This window comes from Ananas comosus, linkage group 3, assembly GCF_001540865.1.
Source record: "Ananas comosus cultivar F153 linkage group 3, ASM154086v1, whole genome shotgun sequence".
Classification (NCBI taxonomy): domain Eukaryota; kingdom Viridiplantae; phylum Streptophyta; class Magnoliopsida; order Poales; family Bromeliaceae; genus Ananas; species Ananas comosus.
Genome location: NC_033623.1, coordinates 10,552,487 through 10,578,659, shown reverse-complemented (window position 1 = coordinate 10,578,659; position 26,173 = coordinate 10,552,487). Strand labels below are relative to the sequence as shown.

Here is a 26,173-nt window from a genome sequence, read left to right as displayed (position 1 = left end):
TTTTTCTCTTTATACCTCTACCAATTTTTTAATATATTATATATATCATTTTATTAACTAATTAGCTAAATTAATAATTAACTAATTTAATAATAAAATATTAACTAAATTAATAATTATTTATTAGTGAATGCTTGTATGCTATGATTAATATCTTTATTGATTTCTAAGATTTTTTTTTTTTTGAGCAATGGATAGCACGCTATCCCGCTTCTTTCTTCTTTCATTCCGAAAAAAATTTAGCATAAACAGTGAGGCAACTAGGCCTCAGTNAAATATCATTTACTTAATATTTTGATGTTAATTAATAATAAAAAATATTATTATTTAACTACAATAATCACTTTTATTCCTATTATTCCTATCTAACTATCCAAACACTATTTTTTTTATTATCGAAAATAACCCATTTTTTATCCAAACGTAAAATTGACATTATTCCTGCTTAGTTCTGAAGTTGTACCTATCCCAAGAATAAAAGTAAAAAAAATTTATTCTCAAACCATACCTTACGTTACCAAGATGGTGAAACGTGATATTTAAAACTCTGTGTATTTTACTAAGCTAATAAAATTTTAAATGCCAACAAGACAATAACATCAATTTCCAAGATGTTAGTGAATGCTTGTATGCTAAGATAAAGACCAGTGATTTCCAAGATGACTTTTCTTCGCAGAAAATACTTTAAAGATGACTTGACTTAACTTTAAAGATGACTTGACTAACACTTGATTTATGCTTGACTTTAGAGAACTACAATTTAAGAGAAATACAATCATGTTCTACGGATGATTCTGCAAAACATAAAAATACAAAAAAAACAAAAAAACAAAAACAAAACAAAAGCAAAACACAAAAGTGCCCATCATTCAACATAATTATTATTATTATTATTATTTTTGAGAAAAGAATAGCACGCTACCCCGCTTCTTTCATTCGGAAAAAGAATTTAGCACAAACACTAGAAAAAAGAATGAGCTTATTTAATCCCCTCTTAACGGGTTATTTTAGAATAACTCGTTAAGAGGGGGAATTGTTGTTCCACCCTTTTGGTGGAANCAAGAATAAAAATAAAAAAAATTTATTCTCAAATCAAACGATACCTTACGTTACCAAGATGGTGAAACGTGATATTTAAAACTCTGTGTATTTTACTAAGCTAATAAAATTTTAAATGCCAACAAGACAATAACATCAATTTCCAAGATGTTAGTGAATGCTTGTATGCTAAGATAAAGACCAGTGATTTCCAAGATTTTTTTTTTTTTGAGAAAAGGATAGCACGCTATCCCGCTTCTTTCTTCTTTCATTCCGAAAAAAATTTAGCATAAACAGTGAGGCAACTAGGCCTCAGTCAAAAAAGAGAGACATATAGTAGATGAAAGAAATAAAGGACTAAAAAAAAGACGCATGCATGGCGAAAGAGCTTCTTTACAGGATTGTCGACTCTCATCTAAGCTCCTGCGTTTTCGAAAGCACGGAGGCCTCCGTCCTTATAAGTTGTTTTCGATGATGGGACATCCGATTCAACAATCGAATCTGTGAAGTATGATTTACGCTATTAGAATTATTTAGAAACCAAATTTCATAATTTTTCGACATCATTTACCAAGTGATCAAAATATCACAAAAATGACTATTTTAACGGCCGATGTGGCACGTTTGTAAGTTCAATGATGCAGAAGAATTCAAATTACACGGAACTTTTATAGAAAAGTCTAATTAATATCAAAAGTAAGAACAATACTTCTGATTTAAAATTTGAGTCTTTTATCACAATTTTTTATAAGATTTTTATTTTCAGCTGTTAATTTTGAAGCTATTTATTCACTAGGCAAATGAAGTCAAAAAATTATGAAATTTAGTTTTTAAATAGTTTTAATAGCGTAGATCATATCTAACGACACCAATCCTCGAATCAGATGTCCAATCATCGAAAACAACTTATAAGCACGGAGTCTATGAAGGCCTTCGTGTTTTTGAAAGTGCAGGAGACGTACTCAACGTAATAATTATTGATTGCAAATGGTGAGACGTCTTTACAGGATTGTCGGTATCACGCCCCGGATTACACGTTCCCCGGGCACGCCTACAAATCCACAAAGAAATTTTTCCTGTATACGAAGCGATAGCTGTACCTGTAAAACATACAATACTACAAACAGTAGTATAGAGCTGCCAGAAGAACCAGCAACTAAAAACAAACTGAGCTTCATATACATTCGTCAAATCCAAGATACAAAACGACTCGCACTGGCGAGTTAAACGTCTGTATGTATATGAACTCCAACCGGAAACAACTACCTGCCGTAGGGGCACCTCTAGCTCGGCTCGTTTGGTAGGGCTCTAACTCACGTCGCTCTTGCCTCGATCCTAATCAGCAACAGCAGCAGCCGAAGACGATGGCTCTGCAAAAATGGGGTAACAACAGGGCGTGAGAACTACTGTAAAAATAAGTAGTCCTCAGTGGGTGCCGCCCTCAACATCATCGGTCCACCCACTAAGTCTACAGAAGGGAGCAAAGATAGTAATAAATGCTGAAATAAAATCTACAGCTACAAGTTATTACACTATCATGCTCTAAACTAACCTACTGTAGTGATGTCAAACCCGACCCAATTTCTTTAGGGACTGTAAACATACCCGTCCCAGGGACTGAATACACCCGTCACGCCCAGTTGGGACTATCCAGCTACCTCCACACTAACCAGTCCGTGGAGAGCAAATCCAACCGGCATGAACGACACCAACGCAAAAGCACAGCGCCTGTTTCCGAAGTGGCACTTGTGGGAGCTACCCAACCGAGTATGCAGCGTATCTCTGTCGAGCTAAACCGGCTCTCACAAGACTAAGTCAAGTAACCGACTCTAACTGGTCTAACAACCAACAGGTCACGTGCCCTCGGCCAATCCGACGCAAGAACGGCGATATGGGTCCACCGTCAACTCTGACGGCACCCAACAGTCCGGAACATTCTGAACGCTACTGCAAAAATACGTTAGGCATCCCAGCATGAGCGTAACTGAACTCTAAACTACCTGGGTATCCATCACACCAATACTGCGATGATACAATTTACAACGGCTCCTAGAGCTAAATCATGTAGTGTAAACAGGTGACAGGTCCAAATCGCGGGTTTTCTCCTAATTCAATTTTCAAGTCCAACATGTATAGTTTAACTAGATTCTAAAATATGCTTCAAATTCAGATTTCAGCCAATATACTACTCAATGAATTTAAACTAGTACAAAGTATAAACAATCGGAAACTATACATGTTTACTAATCCCTACTTAGGAGTAAACCTGATGAAAACCCACCTCAAATGCTAACTCCTGGCAGCGAAGGGAGTCTCGAACCAATAATAATCCCTGCTGGATCAACCGAACTCCTTCAAGACGAGTAATCAAGCTATCTCCAAGCTCTATGCATGAAAATCCATCACTTAGCACCAATTTCAGCACTTAAGCTTAATTTAACCAAATTGGAAATGCAAACTTTACCTTGTAAACTCCAATTTGGTTGAGTTAAAAAATCCAATACCAGAGTATTAAACTGGAGTATCAAGCTCAGCTCCAAATCCAGACCCTTCAAAGAATTGCACCAAGAGAAACTCAAAAACTCGAAAATCTGCTCAATGCAACAGCAGCAGAGAAGAATTGGAGTTCGACCAAGATAACCTTCACCAAATTCAAAAATCTTGGGATTCGTGGATTCCTCTCGAAGTTTTGAATCCAACGAACCAAGTCTCGCTGCAATCCGACGCTCCTACATCGCACACGAGCCGAAACGCCAACGGTCGATGCTGGAATTTTACAGAAATCAGCACACGAGCTCGAAGTAGAGAGGTCATGCAATAACTGGAGGAATGTTGGATACCCACCTCGACAGCGACTCTAGCTACGGAGCGACGTCGAGAAGGGCGAAAATTCACGCTCGCCCGGCCTCCTCGCAGCACCACGACGACGAATACACGCTCAAACGGCACCGCAGTGTGATGTCGATGATACTCGAACTCCACCAAGCTCCTCCACTACCCACGTCTAGCACAAGGAGAGGAGAGAGAGAGGGCACCAAACCTCTCCTCTCTTATCTCTCTATCCTATATAGGGAGGGAGTAGGTGGGTGATACAATCAAGGCAAGCAATTACCAAAAAGCCCCTTACCTACCCAAGTGTACCGGTACACGCAGATTTAGTACCGGTACAGAAGGCAACCCGAGAGCAGCTCCGCGCATACTAGCGAAGTGTACCGGTACACTTCCAATGTTGTACCGGTAGAAAAAGTGTACCTGTACACCCCTAATGTTGTACCGGTACAACTAGCAGAAAAATCTGCAATTTCGCAGATTCTAATGCTAACTCCTGCTTTCGCGTCCCCGCTGAGTCCGTTTTGCGTCTATTTCGCACCAACGAGACTCGGACTTATCCCGAAACTCTCCAGAGCTGTCGACAAGCCTCAAAAGCTGAACACCAGTGATACTACAGTCAGCTCTCATTTAATTTTCTTGTCGATATTTTGATATACACTATTTCTCCTGCATTTTAACATGGAAATCATGTGGAAACACTAATCCTGGGCGCCTCATAAGATCTCCTCCCTTGATATATCACACTCCACCTGAAAACACCAGTTAAAATGGCAATGCTATTATTACCAATTAATTAAAAATAAAATTAAATTAAAAAAATTAGGAATAAGTTATATACACAACGAAAATCAAATAATTGCGATTCAGTGAATGCAATTTAACTATTGGCTCGACTGACATTATTTTTTTATTTCTAATAGCTCAAGTTTTTGAAATTAATGATTAGCGTTAATGATTCGATAAGGGGTACTTGACTTTCTTTTTTCTACTCTTATCTTCTTCGTTGAACCTTTAACTGAGCTTTATGATTCTCCTTCTTAACATTGTTCTATTTGTTGGATCTCTGAGAGCTTTCGTAGCTCACATTGCACTATCTTGGAGACATGCTGACTGTGTATCTCGTGGTCGTTGTATTGCTAGAAGTAATTGCCAGAGCCTCGTGTGTGAAGGGACAATCTTACTTTTAGGACAGTACCTAGCACTTCTTGAGCCACAAGTCTTATCTTAACTTTTTATCTCTATAATATTTTGCCATTGATTCTTACATGCGATCTTTCAAAATAGTTTTTTAAGTATTTTCAAATCAAAATATTTAGAAAGGGTATTTTCTGCTAAAAGAGTGGATAATTTTTTCGACAGAATTTAACTGAATTATGGACTATTTTGAGTCGATTGTCTGATTTTTCAAAATTTTGATTTTACTATTCAACTTTTTCAGTTTGTTTGATTTAAGTTAGTTAACACTACTTTGAATTAAAAATTTAAGCTAATTACCATTTAGTAAATTTACAGTTGCGAGTTTTACATCAATAGTCTTTAAAATATATTTATAGAGAAATGATTCGGTACTTTATTTTATAAAAAATAAAAAAGATCTTAACTGTTGATCAATAGAGGGTAAAGATGTAATTTTAATATTTACCGGGTAAAAGGGTTATTTCATTCGAGGTTATTTTTGTAATTAAATTATGCAACATTTAAAGAAAGTTTTAATTGATATCTTAAATTTATGCATTAATTTGCACTAATTTGGGGAATTGATTGATTACCCAAATTTAGGCATTAATATAAGCATTAATTTAGGCATTTATTTTAGAAATTTTAGTGTTTTCAAATTTAGGCATTTATTTAAAAAATATTGAATGTAGGTAAAAAAAAATTATAAATTAAATATATTTAATATGTTAAACAAAATTTATAATTGTTCTACTTTAGACATTGATTTTGTATCACTATTTAAAAAAATTTGTAATGTTGCCGTAAATATTTAAATTTAATATATTTAATATGTTTAATAAAATTATGAATTCGTCTTGTTTAGACATTAATTTTGCATTACTAATTTTAAAAAATTAAATGTGGGCAAATATTTAAATTCAACATATTTATTATATTTAAAAAAATTAAGAATTTTTCTAATTTAGATATTAATTCCCTTTTCACTATTTAAAAAATTTAATGCGGATAATTGATTAGAAATATAGGGTATAATTCAAATTTATTCTTAGAGTAGAATTGTATGGGCAAAATTAAATCTAAATAGTATAGTACAATTTAAACTTATTAATAAATATATTTAGACTGTATAATTTAAATTTTAAGCTTATAATAAATCTCTATATTTAATTTGATTAGTCTAATTAATTTGATTTATTAAATTGATTTTGATCTTATCTTTAAAATTTTTCAGTTTTTAGTCGAGTTTTTAAATTTTATTTCCTTACAAATTGAATTGGTAAGGAAACAAAGAGAGAGAAAAAGAAAACAAAAAGAAAATAAAGATTTTGATAATACAGTAGAGATAAAATTACTAAATTACTCATATATTAAAAGACTGTGACGCCCCAACTTCCCATGGGTGATCCATCCTTGGACTACTCTCGTCCTATAACGCTTAACTCTCTTAACCTCTTGGGTCTAGCGACCACCTAAAATGTTTAAGTTGGGTTAAGAATTTTAGCCCTATTATCTCTTATATATAGGACTATCTAGGGACTCTCATTCTCTCCCTTTTAAGCCCTGACGTCCTCGTCAGACACAGATTCACAAGTAACAGGCGATGTGAGACTCATCTCGCTAGCCTTGTCATTCCGACCCTGACGCAGCCGAGACTCATCTCACACTTCCGGCTGGTAATTAGTTCTGATACCAACTGTGATGCCCCAACTTTCCAAAGGTCATCCATCCTAGGATTACTCTTGTCCTAGTATGCTTAACTCTCTTAACCTCTTGGCCCTAGACACCGCCCAAAATACTTAAACCGGGTTAAAAATTTTAACGCTATAGAATTATCTGGGGGCTCACAACCGGTACTTCTCATAAAGTGACATGCTATTGTATGTCACAATTTTTAAAAGATTAAACCTGAGCCGTTGAAGATGAGTAAATGAACGGTAGCAAAAAATAACAAGTATAGAAGCACTGCTTATATTTATATGGGAGTAGTAATTGTATGAATCTGAGCCTACCTGTCATTGAAACTGGATGAAAGAATTAGAACGCAAGGTACACAATGATGTGCACCATTTGATTAGAAAAATCTTAACTAAGAAGAAAGGAAAAGAAATTTGGAAAAATATCATTACAAGATGAGGTCACATGAAATCAATTAAATCTTCAATAAGGCACAAGTATACTTGCCCAGTGGCCTTGATGCAGGAAACTTATCCTAATTGGATTCAAATTTCTTACACAAAAATATATCTTTCATTTGCTTCGGTTAAATCACGTGATTTAAAGAGTGAAGTTAATATTTTTCTATGATAATAGTTACATCATCTATATTATATATGGGACNTGCAATGGAGATTGTTGGGCGCGTCCTCGTCCCTCCGCTTCGTTTTCGAGGATAAAATTTTATATATATATATATATATATATATATTTATTTATTTATTTATTTATTTATTTATTTATTTATATTTATATTTATTCTCTTTGGTAGTTTCCTATATGTTACATATAAAAATGTTTAAACACCGTTCTCTAACAGCTTAAGTTTTTAGAGTATAACGGTTGTTTCACATAGTATCAGAGCAGGAGGTCCTGAGTTCGAGTCGCGCCAGGCTCCTAGCATATTAATTTCCTCCCATTTAATTCAAGCCCACGTTCTGTGCCGCTTAAGAAGTCTCGAGTTTCAGATGTGTAAGGGGAGTCTTGAGTAGTCACAATGTTTAAACACCGTTCTCTAACAGCTTAAGCTTTTAGAGTACAACGGTTGTTTCACATGGTATAAGAGCAGGAGGTCCTGAGTTCGAGTCACAATGTTTAAACACCGTTCTCTAACAGCTTAAGCTTTTAGAGTACAACGGTTGTTTCACACTATAGTTTAGTTACAACCACTATAATTATAAAAGCAATGTAATTTATAATTTTTCATAAAATACTTCTCGGAATTCAAAAAAAAAAAAAACTCGTTAGCAAAGTGTAAATTTCCAATCAAATTGGAAAAAAAAGAAAATTCCAATTCAAAATGAATTGAGCTTTGAAGAGGTTGATGGCAATAAAATTTGTTGTGCATATCGTACAAAAGTAGAGAAGGGTGAAATTGTTTTAGGTGGTTTTTTTTTTTCTTTTGAGAAAGAGAAAGGTAGCATGCTATCTGTTTCGTTTATTTGTTTAGAAATAAACTAATTAAAAATGTGAAATAATAAAACTTTGAAACTTGGGATCTCAGGTATCAACCATCACACCATTTGCCACTTGTGCTTGCAGAAAATCTCCAACTTTTCAGGAAAAATCCAGTACCCTATTGCTCAAGACAACAGAGATGAAATTGTTTTAGGTTGTAAATGCTCAATTTCATTGTTTGGTTCTTTGTAAACAAAATCAATCCGTAACTCTTTTTTTTCAAAAAACGCTGTTATTGATTTTGCTCGAGATGAAGATAAAGTTAATTATAAGATAGACAGAGAAAAAAAGATAATAAAGAAACATAACTGCTGTAATTTTTTTTTGCCCCTTTATATACTAGTGTGAAATTTTTTAAAAAAATAAATAAATAAGGGGATAATTGTATTTCTAAAGCCACGGACTTTTATCAAGGGACGGCATAGAAAAAACATTATTCATTTGAACTTCAGTAACAGTAAAGTCATTTTTAACTTTGACAATCAATTACTTACAAGTAAACAAACAGGCCCTTCGAGTTGGAATATCATGCATCTCACATTTCCACTAGTTCGAGTAATTGCAAGAGCTCGATATTTTTGTTCCATCCACTAGCTATAAGGTGATGCCTTGGTATTGAATTAATTTTTTTTTCAATGCTTTACAATATTTTTTTAAAAACAAAATAAATTTTATAATAAAATTAGAATAAAAAAAATTATATCAAGAGTAGTCCTTCCTAGTTGATACAAATGAAAAATTTTTGGCAGCGTATAGAAAAGAGAATTCTGCTTTTATTTATCAAAATTGATTAACTTACGGATCATTACATTTCAGCATTCAATTGTGTTTATTTTTGACATTTTTTCCTTAAAGTCTTACAAAGTATACTCTTGAGGTTACATAGAGACTGTCATACAATAGAGTCAGTTGGAGATAAATCCAACAGCAAATTACCACAAGACCCCTTACCAACTCAATTTGCCGCATTGGGTACTGGTACTCAATTTGGGTACTGGTACTCGGCACTCAGCCAGCAAATTCGAAAGCTGTGTACTGGTACTAACCCGATGCAGTACCAGTACTCAGTCCCGGTACCGGTACGCACCGACTCAGGTACCGGTACTCAGCACAAATCCTCAGAACCCAAAAGCACCTATTCAGATAATTCTTTGGGATACCGATACCCCACTCAGGTACCGGTACGCAATACTCAAAATCCTGCAATTTGCAGATTTCAGTGTCAAAACTCTGCGCCGAGTCTATTTTTGCATTCATTTCACGCCAAAACAACTCCGACTCGTCCTGACACTCTATAGAGGTGTTGACAAGCCACAAATACTATAGTCATTCTGACAGCTAAACCCCAGGGACACTGCAATAATGATTTGCATAAAGTAAGCTATGTCAACTCTAATAAAGTGCTGCCTATGCATATAGATCACAGTCATTGTGAGGTATCTCTTGATAAATTTCGGAACAAATCTATTTTATTTTTGTAAGAGTCTTTTAGCAGTTGTGGTTCGCCATTAAAAATGTTGGATGCTTCAAAAAAAAGTAGGTATTGCCTGTAAAGACGAGATGGTTACATATGCATAGGAAAACATTGAAGATGAAAAGATTAGGCTTGACATGATGGACACGCACAGAAAAGAAAATGATAGAGGTCAAAATAGAAAAAAGAAAAGGTTAGGAGACAACTGTGTAATTAATTCTGAAATTTAAAAATCTGACTTAAAAATAAGGTTGGAGATCAAAATAAAAAAATTGTTGGAGGACCAATAGTGCAATTAACCCTAATAATTTACTAGCATAGAAAGAAACATGTGTGCGCTTCCGTGAATTGGGTCAGGTATGGATAGTTGATATACTGTATATATATCCTAAAAAAATAGGTAGAATATATATATATATATATATATATATATATATATATATAGAATTATGCTACTATACTATCAATAGTACCAAGCCCTTGGTACTATTGAGTTTTCGGTCGTTGGATGAAAAGATGTGCGGTTAGGATGATAATGGTCCTCAGTTAAATTGATAGTGGTCCCCAGGGTTGAATGAGTGGTTGGTTTAATAGTATAATTTAACGGGTGGAAATGATCAAAGGGTAGATCTAACGGTAGAAAACTCAATAGTATCAAGAGCTTAGTACTATCGATAGTATAGTAGGCGTACTCATATATATATATATATACTAGTTAAGTGCACGTGCAACGCACGTCACACAAATACTAAAAAAAAAAATTTATAAATAAATATTATAGATTCGATAAATAATATTTAATCATTACTAAAATAAAAGGGTAGAAATAAAAAATAGAATTACAATATCATAAAAAAAAGAACACAAAATCTATCATGGTATCATTAAAAAAAAGGGTTATTTGCATACACGTCCCTACAAACATAGTGAATTGCAGAAATATCCCTGCAAAACGGAAACTCCATAAGTTATCCCTGCAAAAGTCTAAAGTTATGCAGATATGTCCCTGCCGTTAAGGACTGTTAGAAAATTTTCGTTAACCACGGTTAAAGTACTTAACCATAGTTAATTATAACGTAAATTTACGATTCTACCATTCTTCTTCTTCCTCCTCTTCTTCTTCCCTCTTCTTCGTCGCCGGCGAGGGCGGCGGCGGCAGCGACGGCGGCGACGGCGAACCCTCTCTCTTTCTTTTCCTCCTTCTTCCTCTTCCTCTTCCCTTTTCTCCCTTCTTCTTCCTCTCCCTCTTCTTCATCCCCGGCGAGGGAGAAGATGCGACGGCAAAGGCAAACCCTCTCCCTCTCCCTCTTCTTCTTCCTCTCCCTTTTTCTTTTCCTCTTCCTCTTCCTCTTCCCTCTTCTTCATCGCCGGCGAAGGAGGAGATGCGGCGGCGGTGCGCGGCGACGAACCCTTTCCCTCTTCATCTTTCTCTTCCCTCTTCCTCCCCTTCTTCCTCTTCCCTTTTTTTCTTCCTCTCATTCTTTCTCTTCCCTCTTCTTCGTCGCCGGCGAGCTCGACCCATGCCGTTGCCACCATCCGCTCCGGTGGCTCGAAGAGAAAGGGGAAGAGAAAGAGAAGGGGAAGATGCTTTTGGAGGGATATATTTGTGAAGGCAAAATGATCATTTTACATGAAAATTGTTAAAAAATAAATAGTTCTCTAACAGATGTTAATCAGAGGGACATATCTGCATAAATTAGGACTTTTGCAGGGACAACTTATGGAGTTTCCGTTTTGCAGGGATATTTTCGCAATTCACTATGTTTGCAGGGACGTGTATGCAAATAACCCTAATAAAAAAAATACAAAATTCGTTACTAAACTAATTGAAAATGTCACCATTAGTTCCCCTTCCGTACAAATTGCATTGTAAGTAAAAAAAAAATAATAAAATAAATATTAGTAAATCATCAGAATAGATAAAATTTTAAAAAAATGTAAATTTAATAAGAATTCATATAAGTAAAAAATTTAGCTTAATTTTATTTCTTGAGTTTTTGGAATAGGTGGATTAAGCACAATTTTACTTATAAAATTTTGCTAAATTGATCCTGATAAATAAATTTAAAATACCACAAAAAAATNTATATATATATATATATATATATATATATACAGAACGGATAAACATTTTCATAGTGCACTCACCACGAAAACACAAAAATCGAAAACCTACCTCTCTACACTCCAACTCTACCACCACCATCTACCACAATCCATCTTATCACAAACTAGGTTTTTTATAATCATTAATACCTCACCTAGGTTACCAATTTTGAATATTTGTGGTTTACCCACTACGAAGATTTTTATAGGATCGAGCTGATATATATATATATATATATATATATATATATATAATATCTTGCCTATTTAACTTCCGATGGTTAAATGATCTACCCACCAAATTTATTTGAGCTGATTTAAGTAGTAATGACTACTCGTATGGTACTCACTTAGTGCACTTCAAAATATTTGATAACTAAAAAGGTCCTGGTGCATAATTTTTGGAATTTGTGATCGTCTTCTTTCTGTCACACTCCGAAAAATCCTTTCAATATATTTCTGCGGTCAAAACATCAAAGAAAAGAAAAGCCCTCAAGCATAGAAATTGGAAATAGAGCTTAATTAGAAGAGATCAGAAAAATGGAGAAAATAGAGCACATCTATTTAGACATTAGGGGCCTTCGCCTCCACATCGCCCAAATCGGAAAAGGTTAGTGTATAATTCTAAATCCATACTTTTTTTTTTGTTTCACTAGAGCTATTAGTTCTACAATCGATCATCATAATGAAACTAAATTTATCATTAATTACAAAAGTATGAAATCGTTACAGCTAGAAAAAATATACTAATTTTAATAAATTCCGTTTATGATCATATATTTTACTCTAGTTTCAATTATTACCTGCACGGATGATTTGATTGTTTGTGAATGGAATACTGCGTTGCAGGGGAGTTGGGTACGGTGGTGTTCCTCCATGGATTTCCGGAGATATGGTACACGTGGCGGCACCAGATGATTGCCGTTGCCGGCGCCGGATTCCGAGCCATTGCCGCCGACATCCGAGGCTACGGCCTATCGGAACAGCCCCCGGAGCCGGAGAACGCTTTTTGGGACGATCTCCTCGCGGATCTCCTCGCCATTCTGGACGCACTCGCCGTCCCGAAGGTACCATATCCCTGGGCATCAAAGGATTCAGCCTGCTAATACTAATAATTTATTACATTCAAATCGCTGGCTCAAAATATTTAAACTTAATTATTATCATTAGAGCTCTTGATCTTTGTATTTTCACATACAATTCATTTTCTATTTAGGACTATTTGAGTTGTCACATAAATAGTCACATCTTGAATACAAAATGGAATGTTAATCTTTAACATGCTGATGGTAGAAGAGATATAGCTGTGTGCGTAGGTCTTCCATATTTTGTAAATTCCATACCATGTGAACAGAAATTTCAGAATGGTATAGTTAAAAAAAGTTTTTGATTTATTTTGAATTGATTGTTAATATAAATACTGAAGTTTGATTTCAACTTTAGTCTTTCATACCTATAGCTTCAATTGCCAGAGTTTATTTATCAGAGAAAAGCTTAAACTGATGCTGTTTTTGAAGGGACAAAAAAAAATAAAAATAAAAATGGGTGTCTGACCAATATTTTCTGAGACTTCAATTTGTTAAAATCAGAAATCTGAAGATGGAAAATTGGTCTAGTGGAATCTCCGGATCCAAATTTAAAATCAGAATTAAATTTCAATAGCTAAATTGTTATGACTGAAACTCTAACAACGAAACTGAAACGCGGCATCAAGTTTTGGAGACTAAAGTTTCTAGCTGAACACTTTTTCCTGCTGCTGTGTGGAAGGCATTCATGATAGGAAAAGATTTCGGAGCTCCTTTGGCATATCACTTTGCTCTTTATCACGCCGACCGTGTGTTAGGAGTTGTAACTTTGGGCATGCCTTTCACTCCGACCGCGTCCAACTATTCTTCACTTCCCGAAGGATTCTACATAAAGCGGTGGCGAGTACGTAAATCCCTTTAATTCCGCAAATCATGTCTCTAGTTACTGTCGAACTCTTATGTCGTAAAATTTACTGTAGGAGCCAGGGAGAGCCGAGGCCGACTTTGGCCGGTTCGACGTGAAAAGGGTCGTGCGCACGATTTACATTTTGTTCTCTCGGAGTGAAATTCCGATCGCGGAAGAAGGACAGGAAATTCTCGACCTCGCAGATGAGTCCACGCCGTTGCCTGCGTGGTTTTCTGAGGAGGATCTTGATGCTTATGCTGCTCTGTATGAAAAATCCGGGTTCAAGTATCCTCTCCAAATGCCTTACAGGTGAGCTGCTGCAACAGCTCATGCCACAGATAGGAACTGAACTTCTGATGGATTACAATTTGGCTTTACTTGAACAAATTAGGATGTGCTCCATATATGGAAATTACAAACAATCAAAATGGTTTTTACCCGTGCTTCATTGAGTGTTTTAGTGAAAAGAGATCATCAAATCACGGTTTATCGTAGTAGGAACTGACCTGCTCTAACCCTAAAAAGCCGCAATTCACGACACCTGCACATTTAACCCTACAACAAACTCCTAACGAGTCTTTGGAAGTAACAGAGAGTGGTTTGCTATTTGTAGGGCCTTGAGCAGACTACAACTTGCAGCTGATCCGAAAGTGGAAGTCCCTGCACTGTTGATCATGGGTGAAAGGGATTACTGCTTGAAATTTCCAGAAAGGGAGAACTACATCAGGAGCGGGGCGGTGAAACAATTTGTTCCCGATCTAGAGATCACGTATATCCCCGAAGGATCTCACTTTGTTCCGGAGCAATTCCCCGACCAGGTGAACGAGCTCATCGTCGGCTTTCTGAAAAGCCATTCTCAGTCTGTTTAGAACTGTAATATATTTCAGTACTTCTGAATAAAGTTTCTTGTGTCTGGAAGAACTTGTGTGAGCTTGAAATTGATACTAGCCACCCTACGAATTTGAATCTGATTGGCCTCAATGCAGAAGAATTTTAGGATTTCGCGAGTACCTTAACAAATGTAAGGTCTAAATACAATTCTGATTTCAAGTTAAATTTGATTATTTAGTTGTGTTAACTTCTCTTTTTGAACACCTGAACTGAATAGAGCTGCAAGAGAAGAATGTTACTCATGCAACAGTTTGAAACCAATAATTTGGTTTGATCAGTATAGAGATGCAAGCTGGATAGGCTTTTCAGACAAATTGGAGATAAACTAAGTTGCCAAATAGTTTGGGGGAAAAAAATGAAAATAGAAAACTGGCACTAAACAGTAAACTAATTTCTTTCTTTTTTCTCTACTAACTATTGAGAAATGTTTCTCTTCATTAGAATCTTTCAGAATCCACTAAGCATACGTTTGTTATGTTCGAGGTGAGGAATTAAAGTCGTCAGTGCGACGAAGTAATAAACACGAATATTTAGATCTGATGTGGGCCCCCTTGGGAGTTTTCCTATCACAAGATGGCGAGTTCGCGTACGGCTGAAACTCCACGGGTTCATCTGAGTGTACTTCAGAAATACCAAACACGCTCTAACCTAATCTGAATCCATCTTACAACTCTACAAATCGGATACCGAAAAATTGCAAAATAAGCAAAAATCCGAAATTATCCTCCCAATAATACTCCCTTCCTCAACCCTAATCCCTCTGCTCTCCCTATTCCAAAGATGAACTGCAAAGCTCTCTCTCCTAATCCAACTAAGCTTGTTCACCACCCACTTCAAATGGGCCCCATTTTGGGGCCCCTTAAAAAACCCACTAACCCTACTCCAATCCACAGGATAAAACGCCGAGGGTGGTAGTATACTAAGTCCAAAACCCGAACCCAAACCCCGGCTCCGTTCCGCCAAAACCCTAGTCACCACCCTCGACACGAGATACGGGCCATTGTGGCCCCATTTGCGCCCATCGAAGGTCTCCGCGAACTCCTTGAGGAATTCGTAGAGGAGGGGGTGCATTTTGTCGAACACCATGACGGCGTTGTTGAGGCGGCTCCAAGACCCCGTCGCGGGGTCTAGGGTTTGGGCCCCGATGGCGTTCCGGAGGCGCGCGAAGCTCCGGAGGACGAGCACGTCGGCGTCGACGTAGACGCCGCCGAATTTGTAGAGGAGGAGGAGGCGGAGGAGGTTGGAGAGGTTCTGGGCGAGGGGGACGTCGCCGGGGTCGACGGAGCCCCGGCGGAGGCGGTCGAACCAGGGCGCGGCGGGGGTGCCGGCGAGGAGGAAGGGGAAGCTGGGGCACATCGCGGCGACGCGGAGCCCCGCGGCGACGAAGGGCCCGAGCAGGCGGGCGCCGCGCGGGGAGTCCAAGCTGTCGGAGGCGATGAGCAAGGTGGCGTTTTTATGCGATCGGAAGAGGGCCTGCACCGCGAATCGCTCCCTGGGCCCGAATTCGTCGGCGGGGGAGAGCCAGGTCATGAAGAAGCGGGGATTCGGGGAGGACCCGCGAAGGAACTCGGTGGCCCTGGTGGGGAATCGGCGCGAGCGGGGGTTGGGGCGGAGGGATTTGAGGAGGAGGGTTTGGCGCGGGGATTTGGGGCGGGCGCGAAGCCCATGTGCGGGGCGTGGGTAAAGGTGGGAGCTTTGGGGGGGTTTGGGGTTGAGGAGAGGGGGTGGAGGAGGAGGAGGGGGAATGGGAATGGAGGAGTTGGGGAAGAAGCAGAGGATGCGGAGGTCGAAGCAGAGGATGAAAAGGAGGAAGGAAAGGGCGAGGAATGAGAAGAGGAAGAGGAGCAGGGAGAGGGAAAGGGAGCGTTTTGGTTTACGCATTGTTGGGGAGGAGGTGCTTGTAGTGCGAGTGGGAGAGGGAGGAGTAGTGGAGGCCATGGATTGGTGCATCTTCTCTTTGCATTAAGATCCTTCCTCTCTTTTCTCTGAGCAAAAGGTGGCCTTTTTTTAAGCAAAAAAGGAGAAGAAACAAAAACCTGTGAAAGAAGAGAATGATGCAGGGTGGGGATTAGCAACTTAATGGGTAGTTGCAGGAGCAGCAGTTTGTATAAGAAGAAGAAGAAGAAGAAGAAGAACAGGGGAGAGAGGGAGAGAGAGAGAGAGAGAGAATGGAGGTGGATGTGCGTGTGGGCGTGGGTGGGTGTTAGTTGGAAGACATGTTTCGCGCGGCTCTCGGCTGCTAAGAACGGTTTATAATTTGGAGTAACACTTGCACTCACGTGGCTTACTAGGATTAATAGAGAGATTTTCTCATTGTTTCAAGTGTTTCCGTCTCGAGAAATACTAATATATGAATATAAATTTAAGCATATCAAATTAATACGTGAGATGTCATGCCATTCCTTCACTCACTAGTCACAAGATAAAATATCAGATTATATATATATTTTTTAGAGAGAGAAATATAATGTATTATTTCTTTTATTTATTTTTGTACACAAATTTAGTTAGAAATATAAAAAAAATTAGTTTTCAAATTTAGAGCTTCTCATACGAACTATTAAATTTTTAGTCAATTATGTTAAATACGACCCATCATATCAAACATTGTTGATGCATTACATTAGTGATAAACAGTAAAATTGTGTCGTGCAAGGAAAATCGAAAATTTGGCGAGCGAAGGAAATGTTGTGCCCAACAGGCTTCACAAAAAGAGTCCATTTGTCCGGGCCCCAAATCACAACCGTCCAAATCATAAGATCGGAGACTCCACGCACACCCTTTTTGTTGCTCCAGTGGACCCACAGATTCCATCGAACATGTCCATTGACTTTGACAGCAGAATTTTTTTTTTTTTTTTTTTGGCATTAATGGTTTGGTTCAAAAGTAAAAAGATAATAGAATTGGAATGAAGAGTCCGACTACTGTATTCTTATAAGTATGATCGTCCTCGTATTTATAAGTTGTTCTTGATGATAGAGCTTCCGAATCGACGATTCATACCGTTAAACGTTATCTATAGCATTTAAAACTTCTATAAATCAAATTTTATAATTTTTTGACATTATTTACCTTACGATCAAAAGGTCATAAAATTGACAATTTTTAACGGCCGGTATAAGATACTTGTTAGTTTAACGGTGTAAAAGAATCGAAATCGGTTGAATTTTTGATAGAAAATTCTATTCGCTACCTAGATAAAAAGCAATAACTTCGATCTTAAATTGAAACATCCGATCATCCATTTTTAGGACGTCGTTCGATTTCAACCGTTCATTTTATACCCACTTCATAGACTTTATTATAATTTTGAAAAATTACAAAATTTATTTTCTAGTAGTTTTAAATACTCTAGATCATATTTAACGGAGTGAATCGTTAATTCGGAAGCTCCATTATCGAAAACAACTTATGAGTACGAAGAACTCTATACTCATAAGAGTATAGTAGCCCTACTCTAGAATGAATTAGAATGGTAATTGAATTGATCCAATCTTCAAAGTCGTTTGGTTCATTTAGAATGAATTATTTTTATTTTACTATTTACTTTATATATAAAGAAAAATAAAAAATAACATAAATACTAATTTTACTCTCAAATATCATTCTATAAAAAATATTATCTATCTAGAATTTATGAAAAATTTAATTCTATTCTCAAATTAAGACTTTTGCCGGAAATAATAAATTTATACAAAATCCAAAATATTTTGAATAAAATTATAATAAAAAATAATAAATTATTATTAATAAATAAAAATAAAATATATTTTACAATGACTGTGATTAAACTCCCTATGTGAACGTGACGCCCATCTTGTGATCGTCCCATGGAAACCCTTGGATCAACATCGAAGGATTCACTGACCATTCTTAGTGCAAGTGATAAAGGATTTGATAGTTAGTATTTGAAATTTCAAATTCAAAATTTAATTATTTTATATTTTCAGCTAAATTTATTTATAAAAATATAAACGAAGCTAGCAATATACTATGTTTCTCTAATAAAAATATCCCACAGTACAAGAAGATTCACACACAATCGCACAGATCTCCAAGCGGCCCAGAGAATCGACGGTGGAGGTGGCGAGATCACGAGGTCTGACATTCCGATCGAGCCGAGCCGGGCCGAGCCGAGCCGAGCTGCACGCTGGGCTTGAGACAATGTGGGGGAATAGTAGGGATGCAAACGGGGCGGATCTGGGGGCGGGAGCTCCGCCCCGCCTCCCGCCCCGACTACAAAAAGTCCGCCCCGCCTCCCGCCCCGAATTCGTGACGGGTTGAAAATAGTTATCCAATAATCCGCCCCGCCTTATAACCCGCCTCCCGCCGGCGCCCCGAATCTGCCCCGCCAAATAGTATTTGTTTTATAAATTATAATATTATTAATATTTTATAAATCTAAATCAACAAATTTTTTAATATTAATTGATAATATTATCAAGTTATATATAATTAATAATATCAACTATAAAAATAAAAAATATCAATCACAACTCGCAACAAAATTCAAAAATTTTAAATACATACATATGGAAAAATTTTAAAGACATACATTCGGGACCGATTCGGGGCGGATCATGGGGAGGCGGATTCGGGGCGGATCAAAAATTTTTCCGTTTCCTGTCCCGAATCCGCCACGGATCATAAAAATTATCCCGTTTCCTGCCCCGAATCCGTTTATTTTCTCCTATTTACTGCCCCATTCGGGGCGGATCGGGATGGGAGCTCCACCAAACCCAAATCCATTTGCATCCCTAGGGAATAGTTAGGATGACGGGTGGTGGGATTAACAGCACTCAGACGTAGGTGCTACATGACTCAGATTCTGTTGCGGTGGGGAGACCATTTGGGGGTCACCACCAGAGTGCAGATGATGAATCAGCAGTTATTACTACTCTAGCAAGTTATTAATGTGTAACAGTTGATAAGTGGAAGAATTTTTATTAGATCGCGCACATAAATCTAAAGAGGCCTTCGGATACACCGGATTCCGATTCGGCCGTGAAATAAAATTTATTAAGAATAAAAATAAGATCTACCCTACGATCAAACGATACATCTCTTCAAATATTATGACTATCATTAAATTTGATTTCCAACCGAACTATAATTACGCTTATTATCTGAACACCTCATAAGCTGTATGGATTTACTAACATATCAAAAACTCATTCTTTTTAGAAAAAATAATTTCTATCTATAATTATTTGGTGGTCTACGGTTGACGTTGATGTGGTAAGCCACGATCACCCAATAATTTTTCCAATTAAAGGGTGTAGAGTAGGGTGTGAATTGGAAAGTTATTAGAAAAGGGCGAGGCTTTTTTTTGGAGGAAAAAAAAGAGAGAAAAAAAGTAGTTGCTTGGGGAAATTAACGTGGGGGGAGGAATTAAAGCAGTTAGGTTGGTGCAGTTGCGCAATTGCTACTTCTACGTGTACGAACAACCTCAATTAGGTCAAGTCCCCTAAGGTTGTGTGAGATAAATGAGGATGATCTGATCCGGTCACCTGCTACGGTTTCTCTAGTCACGGTTATCACCGCAATTTTATAGCATAAAATTTTTTTAAAAAAAAGTAAAAAAAATTTCAAAAATTTTGGACCTTGTAAACTTTTAAAATGAATATTTTTAACCACCGCATAACCAAACTAGGCTTCGAAATTCAAAATTTGCACTTTAACGACCGCATTACCAAACTAAGCATAAATTGTTGGGACTTCCATAAGAGTAAGTGCCTAAATGAGACCTAGATGCCTGAAGCTTTTTGCTTAAATTGCAGCAGAGAACAGTTTGAAAGAGTTCATGACAAGCTAGCTACTCAATTATTTCCAATAAATTCACTCAAATATTACTTCCCTGCTTTCGACTCAAACTGGTGCGTTATGTGGAATTTGCAACTTCTTTTTGTTGCGAAATGAAATTTGAATTAACGAAAGCTTCTGCAAAGCAAACAAGGAATATGCTTAAAAGGTATCATAGCAATTATTCTATCCAAAACAAGGTTAAACAGTGAAATACATACATTCTTTGCTCTTCACTACCATTTTAATCCTCGACTTTACACCGCAGTATCAAGGGAGCAAATGATTCCCAATAATTTCATCCGTATTGCGAAAAACATTGCTTTGTTTCATGGGAAGAAAAGCACCATACTAGATCTAAAACCAAGTATAACATAACTTACAAAACTGAAAGGCATTAATCTGTATCATACAAAAGAATATATAGCATGTGTCAGGTCTCTTGTTGTATAGTAAGCTTACCGTCAATGTACCGACCTGCCGAGATATCAAAGAGGAGGAAATTAGGATGCCAATGAAGTTAATTCAAAGTGATGTATATGCTTAATATGCAGAAATTTATAAAAACATACTAATTCTACCTCAATTACGTGAACTCATTAGTGTAAGATATACATAGAGAGCTCTAGGAGCTTCGAAAACATCCTGGCGGCTAATCAACTACACAAAGATAAAACCATTCTATACATGCAGGAGCCAAAAAATCATCTCTCTCAAAATGTCTGATGACGTTTAAGAATGGCTACAAATTTTCATATGAACACAAAAGTCAATAATTTGATATAGTGGTCTCAAACATCCGAGTCTAGGGAGATAAGTAGGATGAGCATCTAGATTTAGACCTCACCAAATTGTCATTCTTAATTAAAAAAAAAAAAAGAAAAAAAACATCTTTGACACTCAGCATGCACCAGAAATCAATCAACAGCTAGGTGTGAAAAAAATTATGTACAGTGTAAAAGTTGAAGACAATCTCTTGAAGTAGAACTAACTGCAAACGAACATTTATAAATGAGTTGTTATAGATCATCTTTCAATTATCGTTTAGAAAAGCAGTTTGTCTAATTCAAAAATATGCGAAATACAAGAAAAAAACATGTTTCTAAATTTGGGTCACACCTTTAACCATCAAAAGTATGGAAACATTAGCTAAAAAACTGGAAAAAAGTCATCTAGATATAAAATTCAACACATAAATCTAGCCAAGATAGGCCTCTAAGGCAGTTTGCAAAATATTTTACTGTTGCTATAGTTCATTCTAAGACAATAATAAAATAGTCAGAAACAAATTATCCTTGAAATATCTTAAAATCAATAGCAGGAAGCAGTATTTACCTTCATTGTGAAACTTTAAACTTTATATTCATGAACACGCATCCACTTGGTAGATGACCACTTATTCCCTTTAATCACAGGGCACCCACCTGCAAAAAAGTTCCAAGTCCCGGGGACTAAATTTAGATATTGAAGAAACTTAGCACATCATAAAAGTTATGGTTGTTGTATAAAAATGGCAACAACTAGCCATCAAGGTTGATATTATGCAGTCTGCATGGAAAAAATATGGAAAAGGCAAACAGACCATTCACATTTTGTATCCCAACTAACTATTAGATGTTTAGAAGATGCTTTCATAGCCTTATCAGGTAATTGATAACTCACCATGCAAGCTTGACGGATCTAAGGTGGCATCAGGCCTCATGCTCCAAAAGAGTAATGCATCTCCCATCTTTGGCTTCACAGAAAGGCCCTTCTTTGCACATTCTGATAGCTCATTATAATATGGCAGCGAACTGCTGTTTGTTTTAGCAGAAGGAAAGACAGTCTCCCCACCCTCTTCAACATCCGAACTGAACACAATCACAAGCATAGGAAAAAGACACGATTTGCTATTATGGAAAATCTTGTTATCTTAACAAGTATATTAAAGGTCATCAAGTCTGATTACATGCTTACAGATACATGAGAAGGGTGGCTATTCGCTGCCCTCCATTCTTTGTATTATATTCATCAAGAAAGTAATCATAGTGAGATTCATATTTCTGTCCAACTTCATAATGGAGAATCTGAAGGCCCTCGCCATGCTCTGGAATCATGCAAATTAATTATGAATAAATATGAAGCAGTACGATTTCAAATTATAAAGCTATTACTATCAAAAGCATAGTAAACCAATGATGATAAAAGATTTAATTGTTTAATATGTATAATATTCTTCTGGCCAACCAAATGATAACATTCTCTATTAATATAATTATAATATTGTAATCTAAAAATAAAGCAGATTTAATTGGAAGCAATGCTAGTGTAAAAAAAAAAAAAAAAATCATATTTTGGAATAATGAACTTCAAGTAGATTTAATAGGTTTTAGTTCACAAAATTTATTCAAACTCAGTAGGGTTTGCTTTCTTACATAGGAAAATAGAACAAAATCATAACTTATCCAAACAGCGAACAAAAACTAATTCTCATTTCAAACAGACAATTTTGCATAAAACTCCATGACTAGCATGGACTCATTTTATCTTTCTAGACATGTAAGTAAATTTCGATAAACAAGAGTTGAAAATTTTGCATATATGGTAACTGATCAAAAGAGGCTAACAGAACACATTTGAATTATGATTGAAAATAACAATCCTTTACCTAATCTAATCTCCATATTCTAACAAATCGGCCAACATGTAAATTCTCCTGCTTACCCAAATGTCATATACAACTGAATTTCATGGACCTCAACAAATCTTTCAGTTTTTTTTACCCTTATTTAGGCTCTTATTATTTTTCCGCACGTTAATTCATGACCATTTTTAACACCAAGCATTGCATTAGCCAGACTAGGGGTCGCAAAACAGGTAACCGCAAAAAGTAAATGTCAAACTATCGAGAATCCATGTGCAGCCAATATATGCTACATCTACACTATATGTACATTAAAATGTAATGTTGACAATATTGAGCGTAAGTGACAAAACATAAAACATAATTATAACACCTAAATTAAGTCAAAAGAAAAGTCAAGAGAAGAACATGATGCATTTTAGAGACTCCTGCTTAGTCTTCAGTCGACAATCAATTTACACCATGTATGAGTCATGACAATCTGCTTTGCAGCAGAACTCAACTCTACCGCTGAGCATTGTCCAACAGCACTTAATTTGCAGGCTCATCAAAATACATCTAGCAAGTTTGCACATTTCTGGAGAATAAAATGGATCACAACTAGCATATACAATATCAGAATCACATACCTACAGGAATGAAGGTAAAATCGGCTATCCTTTTCTCAATGTTGCGGATAATCTTATCTTGACCTCTCCTAAAGAACATGCCTGAGCTCGTGCGAACCCTGAATTTAGTAATATGACGAATCATATCTACTAGTCTAATGGAATTACAACAAGAAATCAGTGAAATACATACCTGCTATCCTTACTCTGCCCTGTTGCGCTATCAACAACTGTTGACTTCTCCATACGAGGCTTTGCCAGTTCAATCAAGTACTCACATTCTTCCTTAGACTTGAGAGGAAAAACACAAAAAAAAGAGGAAAAAACTTGACTTTCAAGCTCACATTGTTACTATATTACTACGCTTATAATGAGTATGACAAAGAATTGTTTCAGCTCTTATCAAGTTAAAAGCTAATGTTACAATGACTTCATTACGATTATTTACTACGAGTATGCATCCGAGTTTTGCGAATTTCAAATACTGAAATTCTTTCCCCCACTTCATTCCTACATTTTATGCCAACATTCAAGTGGATGAAGCAGTTTGCAGAATTACAGTACCAAAATAACAATTTTTCTCAATTTTAACAACTGAGATTCAGGAAAATGCTCGTCTATAAATGTGCTCGGTCATTATCTAGTGCGACAAATTCTAAAAATTCTTTTAGATCCGATGAGCCGAGCAAATTAATCTAGCACTAAAGTTGAGACATACACATGGAAAACCTACAGAAGACACCTAAAAATTCGATTTTTGACCAAACCACGAACCATTGAAGGCACTAAGCAAAGAAGAGCTATGGCAACTTCCGCAGGGAAAGAAAAGATCAAAAAGATTCATCACGCATACCAGGAAATTGTGGTAGACGAAGGCCCTGGGCTCCCACGAGATAACCTCCATCCACGGCTCCGCTTTCTGACCCAGCCCATTCTTCCTGAAACCAAGAATCCAAAACCCTAGATGACAAACGAGAACGAGAACCTCCGAGATCTACGGAGACGAACCCACGAGATCCGAAATCGCGACCGGGAAAAGGACGTACGCCTCGTAAGCAGAAGGAGGAGGAGGAGGAGGGACGATGCCCTGGAGATCGAGAGAGCTCCTAAAAGAGAGGGGGCCTCAAGAGCTCGCGAGCGAGAGGAGAGCTGAGGAGGACGAGGGCTGGAGACGAAGGTCTCTTTCTCTCGGGTCTCCGCGCATCGGCTCTTCGGGGAGATTACAAAAATGCTCCGTACGGACGTAGGAATGTAGGATTTACCCTCTCAAGTTAGGCAAAATATGTACTTTTTTTTTATTTTCTTTAAAAAACTTTGTAAAATTTTCTAATTCGCTAAATAAGTCTCTTAAAAATAATTATTTGATCGAATCACACTCTTCTTAACAACTCAGAGTCGCAATAGACAAAAATATAAAACTATCTTTTACAAGGCAGTTAATCATTCTCTATTTTGAGATTGTTAAAATTTTATATAGAAAATAAAAAGGAACAGTGAATTATTTTACCATTTCTTTTTTTTAAAGTAAAAATAATTTATTTTTAAAAAAATTTCATGATGAATAATTCATCGTTTCATAACTATTTTTCTATTCTAGGTTTGAATTGGACAAAATATGACTATATAGCTAAATAAAATTTTAATAGGATTACTTGGCAAATAATATATTTTTAAAATTTTATTTTTAAAAAATTAAGGAAAAATATTCATATCCCAACTTCATAAAAAAAAAAAAAATGCCCCCATTACATTTCTCCTAGAGACATAAATTTTACATCCCTCCCTCCCAATATTTAAAAACCTTTTCTTGAAGACAGATAGGTAGCACGCTATCCGCTTCGTTTATTTCATTTAGAAATAAACTTAGCTGAAAATGCGAATCAACTAGGATTCGAACTTGGGACCTCGAATACCAACCACCAAATCCTTTGCCACTTACTCTAGGGATCCTAAAGTATAAATTTTATACTTATACTGTAGGATGTATGGATAGCAATTCTCATGTTATATAGATATTGGTTCAAGTTTGCAAGAATAGGTTGGGTTACTGGTCCTAAGTTAAGCTCTCATGCAAACATACATCAAGCTTGGTTTGGTACTGTATTAGTTTTCTTTTTTAGAAAAAATAAAATTTTGTATACAAAAATATACGTGTGGACAGTAGATTGATTGTAATTCTTACATCCAAAATATTTCTTTCTCAATAAAAAATAAAAACTTGAAAATAATTATTTATTGCTTTCAAATTTTTTTAAAACAAGTTGTTATTTATCACTTAGGGGAATATACTAAAAAGGCAACCAGAAAAATTATATACCTTTCCCCCAATGCATCAAACTATATATGATTAGTGTTTAAAAAAAATAAAACATGACAAAGGTACCAAACGAATTTTTAATTTTGATAATTAAATATTTTTAAATTTTACCAAATAGTTTAATAGATTCTTCTTTCTAATTCAAATTACTAACTAGATAGTCGTGTTTTGACTGCATATCTTACATATAAAATTTATAA

At 36.3% G+C, this 26,173-nt stretch overlaps 3 protein-coding genes across 3 annotated transcripts; 1 reads left to right on the top strand and 2 right to left on the bottom strand.

Moving 5' to 3' along the window:
• On the top strand, window positions 12,135-14,734 carry LOC109707311 (bifunctional epoxide hydrolase 2-like). The gene is made up of 5 exons (XM_020228481.1): window positions 12,135-12,410; window positions 12,650-12,867; window positions 13,568-13,729; window positions 13,806-14,041; window positions 14,346-14,734. Exons 1-5 carry the CDS (start codon window positions 12,341-12,343, stop codon window positions 14,599-14,601), a joined length of 942 nt encoding a protein of 313 aa, XP_020084070.1. The 5' UTR covers window positions 12,135-12,340; the 3' UTR covers window positions 14,602-14,734.
• LOC109707806 (uncharacterized protein At4g19900-like) lies at window positions 14,858-16,561 on the bottom strand. The gene has a single exon (XM_020229335.1). The coding sequence runs from the start codon at window positions 16,559-16,561 to the stop codon at window positions 15,296-15,298; it is 1,266 nt and encodes a 421-aa protein (XP_020084924.1). The 3' UTR covers window positions 14,858-15,295.
• Window positions 20,585-24,710, bottom strand: LOC109707362 (probable prolyl 4-hydroxylase 3). Its single transcript, XM_020228592.1, has 8 exons — window positions 24,703-24,710; window positions 24,510-24,594; window positions 23,850-23,947; window positions 23,678-23,775; window positions 22,382-22,511; window positions 22,088-22,275; window positions 21,761-21,849; window positions 20,585-20,902 (listed from the first exon to the last, which is right to left on the bottom strand). The coding sequence occupies exons 2-7, from the start codon at window positions 24,558-24,560 to the stop codon at window positions 21,776-21,778; spliced, it is 639 nt and encodes a 212-aa protein (XP_020084181.1). The 5' UTR covers window positions 24,561-24,594; window positions 24,703-24,710; the 3' UTR covers window positions 20,585-20,902; window positions 21,761-21,775.